This window comes from Anguilla rostrata, chromosome 11, assembly GCF_018555375.3.
Source record: "Anguilla rostrata isolate EN2019 chromosome 11, ASM1855537v3, whole genome shotgun sequence".
NCBI classification, from domain to species: Eukaryota; Metazoa; Chordata; class Actinopteri; order Anguilliformes; family Anguillidae; genus Anguilla; species Anguilla rostrata.
Window position 1 is genome coordinate 43,109,180 of NC_057943.1, and position 9,736 is coordinate 43,118,915.

Sequence of the window (9,736 nt, forward strand, 5' to 3'; positions counted from 1 at the left end):
ACTAGTTAATCATTAATTTAGCTTCCCGTCTAATTACCTAGATCTTCAGCTAGTTAATAAGCTAATTATACTTTGTAAACCATCAGTCGTGTGTTTGTAATTTAAAATGATTACTTGGAGCCCCTTAGCAGGCCCAGGAATCTCTAATTCACATGGTACAACAGCGCTTCCCGCTAGCTAGCTATCAGTTTAGCCATGGGACTCACCCTCAGTCACTTCCAGTACTTTGATCTGCTCCTCGGCAGCAGCTCGTACTTCTTGCACGGGGGACAGGATCGCCGTCAGCGTTTCTATGAGCGCCTCCTTTAGTCCCTGTTGAACGGGACCAGCGGCCGAAACCGAGCCGGGTCCCGAAGCGTTTACACCCGCCATACTTCTGTCCGTAGAGCCTGGCGCCGCTGCAGAATCGCAAGATGATGCGCCAGAGCCCGCCAATGCTCGGAGCTCCAGTGAGGAGGGGGAGCTGTCAGATCACCAATATTCAAGCTCACACTTCCGCTAGGAGGGAGCGGCTGCTCCCTCTGCTGGAAAGGAAGAGGCATGACAGCGGCCTTGCGTACGCTTGAAACGTGAGGTGGTGCTAAACGTTCAGTTAATCTTTTCACCATTTCAGACATGATTGTTCTTTTATTGGTCGCCATTTTAATTGTATTGGTGCACTTATCTGGCTAGTTGGATTTCAAATCCAACATAAATAAATTCAGAAACGAATTAACTACTGAAAAAATCCTGTTGTTTTAAGAATCCTGCTAGAACCCTGCTAACTAACATTATTTCACAAGTTTGTAGTCAGAATAACAAATTATTGTGAAAAGAGATTAACTTGTTTTTTGGTGTGGAAGATCACTGGGCCAGTCACTCCATGACAACGTTCAGGATAAAAACAGTTTTTCTGTGATTCTGCCCTGAATCCTTTGTCTATCCTAAATGGATGTGTGGAAACAGGTCTTTCTTAATATGTTATGATTCAAAAGCAAGGAGAGGATTTAACCCAGGAAAGGATCTAACCCAGAGCAAAGCCAATTAATTTCAAGACATGGAACCAGTCTTGCTCTCATGTTTGCACAACAGACAGAGGTTACTGGATTTTAGGAAGCTGATCTGACCCCTTAGCCTGCCCCAAATGGGCAAAAATAATAAGTTGGACATCCAGAAATCTGTAATATCTACTCTCCAATTCCCCAAGGTTAATCGCTGCTCACTCAGGCACATGATATTAGTTATCTCGGTTAGGCCTATACTATTTTATGGCTTAACATATGATACTAAGTTTCCTTGCTGCCATGCTTGTATGCTTGCAACTGAATAGGTCTGAAGGAATCATGAGACCTTGTTTTTGCACAGCTGTGGGGTCTTTCTCCACCTTTTTTTTTTTTTTTACTAGATAACTTTCAAAATTAAGTTAAATGGATATTGACTTAAATGGACATTGAGTTAAATGGATATTGAATCAGTTCAAATTTTGAACTGAGTGTGCATGAACGTTAGCCATCTCATGCATATTTAGTACCCCAGTGAATTCTCACCAGATGTGACATGGTGCTTGCCTTGCCTTCCTACCCACTAAAAAGTTCCCTTTTTTATATTAGTTAGGCAGATCGTATTTAATTCACTGAAAATTAAATTTTTGCCTTGAACCATTTTGAGGCAAAACTATTCTTCTTGCCACCTGTAAGTTCAAGCAAGGGATGACATGGATTAAATATGCAAGGTGTCAAACTAAAGCTGTTGAGTTTTTTGTGCAGATAAGCATAGATTTTTCCATTGTAAATTGTTTCACTCAAAAGAAAATGGAATTTTAAGTGTGCTCAGCATGACCAAAGCCAAAGCCAGTTTTAAGCTTTGGCCTTCACAAGGCTGGAACTGGAATACTATTCATTGCTAGTATGCGTGAGCAACAACAGGGCCCATATACACTTTTTATGGCATATATCTTCATTTAAATATAGAAAACTATGTTACAAGTGTCCCACCTGGACAGCTTTACTATGCAGTTATCACTCCGGTACGTACCTGAGGTATCAAATTATTAATCAGCAGCCTGCAGTAAGTCAGAGGCTGTCCTTATTCTCTCAAGATGCATGTTGCCAAGTTGTGCCATGTTAAGAGTTATACCCCCTTTCTCACATAGCACTTTAAAAAGTAACTGGATACGCAAGTACAGTCATCTGGAATTGAGATGTATACATGGTGCACGGTACATCAAAAGCGTAGAGTAGGAGAAACATTTGAGCCATAGTAATGCTGCATTGTTGAAAAACATTCCAAAATATTCTATGAACAGCATGTTTGGGGTCGATACATTCACTTCTCATGAGTATGCCTTTACAGGTACTTTGAAGATTGGGCAAAGTACTCCAAATGTTGATCTATCTATTATTTTTTGTTTTTGATAAATTTTAATTGCATTGCATTGCAATCACACAAGTAATCCATATTGCAAGACAATTAATTGATCACATTTTATAAATGCAGTCTTTATTCAAATAGAAAAAAAAGAATGGGGAAGCAACAAAAAAAGGAGAAAAAGATTGGCCGCTTTGTGTTTTTATGCAAAGCAGGCAGTCCTCCCTCATTCAAGCACAGGGTTCACAGATGGGATCCCAGTGCAGAAGTAACATTGCAGGGGATCGAACCTCCAGCCATGTGCGGGGTCTGCATATGGCTCTAGTCTGCTGCTCCGTGGACTGCACCACACACCTCACCTATTGGCTGCGTTTGCATTACATAAACAAATACCTGTGGTTTCCTAGCAGATGACACGTTTCAGCATCCAGATGTTGATACAGTGATGGGATGTTACCAGGGATCTGATACTGTTATATTTTAATGATCAAGTAAAAATTTTTAACAACATACACTACATCGACAAAAGTATGAGGACACGCGAATATCACACCCATATGTGCTTGTTGACCATCTCATTCCAAAACCACAGTTATTAAAATGGAGTTGGTCCCCCATTTGCTGCCTCCCCTCTTCTGGGAAGGCTTTCCAGTAGATTTTGGAACATAGCTACCGGGATTTGCTTCCATTCAGCCACAAGAGCATTAGTCAGGTCAGGCACTGACGTTGGGCGAAAGGCCTGGCTTGCAGTCAGCATTCCAATTCATCCCAAAGGTGTTTGATGGGGTGGAGGTCAGGGCTCTGTGCCGGCCAGTCAAGTTCTTCCACACAAAAACCATTTCTTTATGGACCTTGCTTTGTGCATGGGGGCATTGTCATGCTGAAAGAGGAAAGGGCCTAGCCCAAACCATGAAAAACAGCCCCAGAGCATTATTCTCCTCCACCAAACCTCACAGTTGGCACTATGCATTCAGGCAGGTAGCGTTCTCCTGGCATTAGTCAAATCCAGATTCATCGTTCAGACTGCCAGATAGTGAAGGGTAATTCATCACTCCAGAGAATGTGTTTCCACATTCCAATGGCGGTGTAATTTACAATACTCCAGCCAACATTTAGCAATGTGCATGGTGATCTCAGGGTTGTGTATGGCTGCTCGGCCATGGAAACCCATTTCATGAAGCTCCTGACAAACAGTTCTTGTGCTGACATTGCTTCCCGAGACAGTCTGGAACTTGGTAGTGAGTGCTGCATCCGAGGACAGACTATTTTTATGCGCTGCATGCTTCAGCACGCGGTGGTCCTGTTCTGTGAGCTTGTGCGACCTACCACTTCACGACTGAGCTGTTGTTGCTCCTATACGTTTCCACTTCACACTAACCGCACATACAGTTGACCAGGGGGCAGCTCTAGCAGAGCAGAAATTTGATTTGATTTCCAAAATGACGTTGGAAAGGTGGCATCCTATGACAGTACCACATTGAAAGTCACTGAGCTCTTCAGTACGATCCATTCTACTGCCAGTGTGTGCCTATGGAGATTGCATGGCTGTAGGCTTCGTTTTATTCACCCGTTTGTAATGGGTGTGGCTGAAGTAGCCGTACCTACTAATTAGAAGGGGTGTCCACATACTTTTGGCCATGTAGTGTATAACAGTCAACCACACATATAGCATCCCTGCTGTGATCCACCTTGTTTCCTGTAGACATAGTACCTCTAAAATTGCTGGAATAAAGAAATCCCTGGAAGTTTAATCAGAACCAAACAACCAGGATTTTTTTAAAGAAAGAAAGACAATGCAGAAAAATCTGATATCAGAACAAAGGGTTTTATTCCACAATATAAACTGCAACATCTGCTACCCTCACCCAACACAACCTAGCCTCGTCCCCACCCAACGGAAATCCCGATACAGCTGTGGCAGTTAACTTTACACATTTCCTTCTGTCTGCTACTTATCTAGTCCACCACTTTGACCCCACAGTCTAACAGGGAGCATTCTGTACATCAAACCATTGCTAAAGCACCAACACACTGTTCAGAAGAGATCTCAAGCCACTGAATTCAGACATAGACATTATTGCTCAGATAAATAAACCTATTCTACAAAAAAAAGAAAAAAAAAACTTTTTTATATTATCCAGATGCTTGTACTAAACAGTGGGTTTCCAAAAAATACGTTTTTTTTAAGCTTCTTTTTGGTGAAAAATTTGTCCCTGCTCCCAGCGTCTCTGGCTACACATGCAGGAAAGTTCCAGAGGGATGGAGAAAAAAATCCTGTTTTCTTTTTTCCTTTTTCACAAGGTGCTTCGTCTGTAGACACTCTCCTGCGCCAATGTGCTGGAAACCCCTGCAGCACACTCCAAATCCTGCCATGTTTTAAGACAACCACAAAACAGTTCATAGGAGGGGGGGGGAAATCAATACAAAAAAGTGACCAAACAGTCTAATAAATTCTGGAAAACGATCCCATAAGGAAGAAGTAGCACCGTTGTTACAAAAGGGAAGGAAGGGGGCGGGGCTGTGGACAGGGTCAGGACATGAGGGCGGGGTCAGGACATTAGGGGGCGGGGTCAGTTACACACCCAGAGCTGTGGCTTTTCAAGAAGAACACAAAAAAAACTGGCATCCCCCAGTCTTCTTCCAAACCTTCCTCTCCTCATTTTCGCACGTGGCCATCTTTTACAGTACAGCTGACGCAAATATAGTCCTCCTGCTCAGCCAGCTCGGGAGTCACGCCCACGCACACCTGGTGGAACCACTGGTTACAGCTGCCGTCACACTGGACCCAGTCCACCTGAGAAGAGCCCACATCATTCACAGAACTGTCATTCACAGAAACATCATTCACGGTCATTCACAGGAACATCCTTCACGGTCATTTAGAGCAACATCATTCGTGATCATTTACAGCAACTGTTTTTGTTTGGCGTTTGGCCGAAAGTATGCAGCACTGTAGGGCCAGGTTTTATAGCTTAACAATACATCTTATGTTCATAAATGCTTTGCCACATTAACTCATTAATTTATCTGTAATATTTCAATATTCTCATTAATTACAGTACTGATTAATGAAATTGCAGACAATTCCCTGCAAATCCACACAATTCCAAGGCACTGACCTCATCTCCCTCAGGCTGCTGGCATCTCTCTGCCGGACAGAGCGCCATGTCCTCTTCCGAATCCTCCGAGGGGGAGGAGTCTGACAGTACGGAGGGGGAGGAGCCTGACAGTACGGAGGAGGTGGCGGTCACGCTCTCCTGGCTTTTCTCCTGGTTCAGTTTGGGCTTCTTCTTTTGCGGCTTTTTTGCCCGATCCCTCCGCTCCCTCTCCAGCCTCCGTTTGGCCTTTTTTTCGGTCCCGTTTACAACTTCCTTCTTCAGGCCGGAAACCCCATCCTGAGAGGACGCACATAAACCCACACGCGCATAAATAACATGCCTCAATGAGAGGAACACTGCTAAAGACCGTCACATCATGCACCTATGGGTGGAGCCAATAGCAGCACTACAGGTTCAGCAATATTACAGGTCCTCAAGACCAGAAACATGCATAATCTGTATGCCTGTGAATGCAGTTTTGATGAATCATAGGTATGAACCAGCAAAGGAAAGAGCAACAAATGTTTCATCAAGTTAAGTTTCAGTCGTATTCATGAACAATGAGGGGCACAATATCTTAACGGTAGTAGTCACAAGCTACTCGACTCAGTCGCTGTATTTGAGTGAACTGTAAACATTAACTAGCATTCAGTACTGTAATTACCTAACATATAACAGTTAATACAGTACCACAGCACTGGAACTTTTTACTGTAAAGTATCACTCTGCTTTGTTTACATTTTAATAAATGAATTGTCATCAAAAAACTGTTATTTTGAGCTGACAGTTTATATGGTACTTAGCATTTTTGTTAATGTAATCCTACAGCCACAACAGCAGTCCCCTGCCTGTGACATAGCTCAACTGAAATTTCAGCCACCACTAAACTGGACAGAACTGGAGAGAATGTTGTGAAAAACAGTTACTCTATAAGTTTAAATTTGACAGAAAAAACACAAAAGAACAAACTGAACCATATCTACATTGAACCCAAGAGAAGACGAGACTATCACTGTGCCATTCAGCCCGTGAGATCATTTCACTGACGTAGACAACACGCTGAAACATTTTAATGTTTTGGGCTCGCTCAAACTAAAAACACTGAGCTCTTTAATGAATGTAAATGTATTGAGGAGTAAAGCGGCCCATCCCTGGCTGATGGTGGTCAGGCCAGAAGGGAACGGCTCACCTCATCCTGCGGCGGAACTCTTCCCTGAGAGCTGCACTGCTTGTGCTGGTCGAGGTCCGCGCCCTGCAGCTGTGGAGAAGCACAGCCCTCCGGGGTCGAGGCCAGGCCGTTCAGTAGGATGTGGTACAGCTGCTGGGTCTCAGGCAGAGAGACCTGCAGCAGCAGCCCTTCCACCATCAGCTCCTCCAGCTCTGCACTCAGGCCTGCAAACAGATATAGCACGTTAGCATTAGCACAGCTCCTCCAGCTCTGCACTCAGGCCTGCAAACAGACATAGCACGTTAGCATTAGCACAGCTCCTCCAGCTCTGCACTCAGGCCTGCAAACAGACATAGCACGTTAGCATTAGCACAGCTCCTCCAGCTCTGCACTCAGGCCTGCAAACAGACATAGCACGTTAGCATTAGCACAGCTCCTCCAGCTCTGCACTCAGGCCTGCAAACAGACATAGCACGTTAGCATTAGCACAGCTCCTCCAGCTCTGCACTTAGGCCTGCAAACAGATATAGACCTCACCCGGAGATGATAAATAAGGGGCGGTAAAGTTGTAGCATCACATTGTGCATAGAAAACAGATAGGACCTCCACCAATCACAAAGTACATTGGTAACAACCAACATAACAAACGCCAGTGGTGATGGCATAAGCAGCACTTCCAGGAGCCCTATGGGTAACAACTACCAATGCAAACCCGAAAGGGAACCTGAGCTCCGACTCAATCCAGGACTGTGTGCACTGCAGTTCCCTTTACTCCGACCACAGAGAGGGCTGGACTCTGACCTTGAAGCGGAATGCATCGCTGCTGAGTGTAGAAGGTTGTCTGCGATTGGCCCGCCCTGTTCCACTCCGGAGCCTGGCATGAAGCCGATCCTGGGGAGTGCACCTGCCACATGCAAGAAAACACGCAAACAAAACATCAGAAACAGACTGGAATCCTGCACCACAAACACCAGTTCTGCTCTGATGGAAATGACATTAATAAGGGCAAAACAAATTAAAGATGAGAAATGATGACTACTGGGCATGCAGTATCACGTTTAAGGAGATGGGGATACTAATGCAATCTAGTGGAATGGACAAGTGAGGGTTGTGGTTCTCACCCTGCAGACCAGCCCACAAAACTGTGCTTAAATTATACTGTGTGCATGTGTGTGTGTGTGTGTGTGCGCGCATGTATGAATGCGTGTATGAATGCGTGCACACACAGGTGTGTCTATGATTATATTATATTATATTAAGAAATATTATACACGGTTGTAAAACTGTACACAACTAAAATGTATGAAATCAACAATATTATTCCTGTGATCTTTACTCTCCCCTGGTGTTTCCGAGGGAAAATGTTTGTGTGTAGGAGGCCTGCCCCTGTGGCTCAGGTGAGATTCGGGGGTCCCACAGTGATGGGCTGGGGGGCTGTGGCCTCACCTTCCCGCTAGCGTCGGCGGCAGGGCCGGCGGGCGCCCAGCGGCTGAGAGGCGGGGGGCGCGTGCAGGAGGAGGAGACTCGGCGGGCGCGGCGCTGCCAGCTGACGGTGCGCTCGATCAGGTAGCGCAGGGCGTCGCCCTCGGGCAGCCGCACGCGGATGCGCTGCAGCGCGGCCAGCAGCGGCAGCACCCGGTCCAGCGGCGGCTTCTCCGAACGCCGGCAGAGCGGGCACAGCCAGGCCTGGGCGTCGACGCCGTCCTCCGGCCCCGCCACGCAGCCGCTGTGGAAGGCGTCGCGGCACAGCTCGCACTGCAGCATGGCCGCCGCCGGGGGGCGCTGGCACACGCACACCTGCAGGTCTGCGCAGTCGGCCGCCGGCAGCAGCTTGGACTCGTTGGAGGCGCGCAGGGCGGAGAGCGCCTCCATCTCCTTCAGCCGAACTTCAGCCAGAGTGGCCATCTGAGCAGAGACAGCAGAGCCATTAGCACACAGACAGCAGAGCGATTAGCAGAGACAGCAGAGCGATTAGCAGAGACAGCACACAGTTTAGCACAGAGAGAGCACACAGTTTAGCACAGAGACAACACACAGTTTAGCACACAGACAGCACACAGTTTAGCACACAGACAGCACACAGTTTAGCACAGAGACAGCACACTGTTTAGCACAGAGACAGCACACTGTTTAGCACACAGACAGCACACTGTTTAGCACAGAGACAGCACACTGTTTAGCACACAGACAGCACACAGTTTAGCACAGAGACAGCACACAGTTTAGCACACAGACAGCACACTGTTTAGCACAGAGACAGCACACTGTTTAGCACAGAGACAGCACACAGTTTAGCACACAGACAGCACACTGTTTAGCACAGAGACAGCACACTGTTTAGCACACAGACAGCACACAGTTTAGCACACAGACAGCACACTGTTTAGCACAGAGACAGCACACTGTTTAGCACACAGACAGCACACAGTTTAGCACAGAGACAGCACACAGTTTAGCACACAGACAGCACACTGTTTAGCACACAGACAGCACACAGTTTAGCACAGAGACAGCACACAGTTTAGCAGAGACAGCACACTGTTTAGCACACAGACAGCACACTGTTTAGCACACAGACAGCACACAGTTTAGCACAGAGACAGCACACTGTTTAGCACACAGACAGCACACTGTTTAGCACACAGACAGCACACTGTTTAGCACAGAGACAGCACACTGTTTAGCACACAGACAGCACACTGTTTAGCACAGAGACAGCACACTGTTTAGCACACAGACAGCACACTGTTTAGCACACAGACAGCACACTGTTTAGCACAGAGACAGCACACAGTTTAGCACAGACAGCACACAGTTTAGCACAGACAGCACACTGTTTAGCACAGACAGCACACTGTTTAGCACAGACAGCACACAATTTAGCACACAGACAGCACACTGTTTAGCACAGAGAGAGCACACAGTTTAGCACAGAGAGAGCACACAGTTTAGCAGAGACAGCACACTGTTTAGCACACAGACAGCACACAGTTTAGCACACAGACAGCACACAGTTTAGCACACAGACAGCACACTGTTTAGCACAGAGACAGCACACTGTTTAGCACACAGACAGCACACAGTTTAGCACACAGACAGCACACAGTTTAGCACAGAGACAGCA

General features: G+C 46.3%; 2 protein-coding genes across 2 annotated transcripts in view; both read right to left on the reverse strand.

Annotated features, from left to right (window-relative positions):
- LOC135235003 (importin-9) overlaps nucleotides 1-479 on the reverse strand; it is a 29,775-nt gene extending 29,296 nt beyond the window's left edge. Inside the window, exon 1 of the mRNA XM_064300184.1 lies at nucleotides 207-479. Within this exon, the coding sequence (XP_064156254.1) occupies nucleotides 207-372 (166 nt within the window). The 5' untranslated portion in view covers nucleotides 373-479. The remainder of the gene's footprint in view (nucleotides 1-206) is intronic.
- A 4,144-nt stretch (nucleotides 480-4,623) lies between these two features.
- Nucleotides 4,624-9,736, reverse strand: part of kdm5bb (lysine demethylase 5Bb) — a 41,572-nt gene continuing 36,459 nt past the window's right edge. Inside the window, exons 24-28 of the mRNA XM_064297856.1 lie at nucleotides 8,059-8,517; nucleotides 7,414-7,516; nucleotides 6,634-6,836; nucleotides 5,466-5,741; nucleotides 4,624-5,140 (exon numbers count right to left, since the gene is read on the reverse strand). Of these exons, the coding sequence (XP_064153926.1) occupies nucleotides 5,003-5,140; nucleotides 5,466-5,741; nucleotides 6,634-6,836; nucleotides 7,414-7,516; nucleotides 8,059-8,517 (1,179 nt within the window). The 3' untranslated portion in view covers nucleotides 4,624-5,002. The remainder of the gene's footprint in view (nucleotides 5,141-5,465; nucleotides 5,742-6,633; nucleotides 6,837-7,413; nucleotides 7,517-8,058; nucleotides 8,518-9,736) is intronic.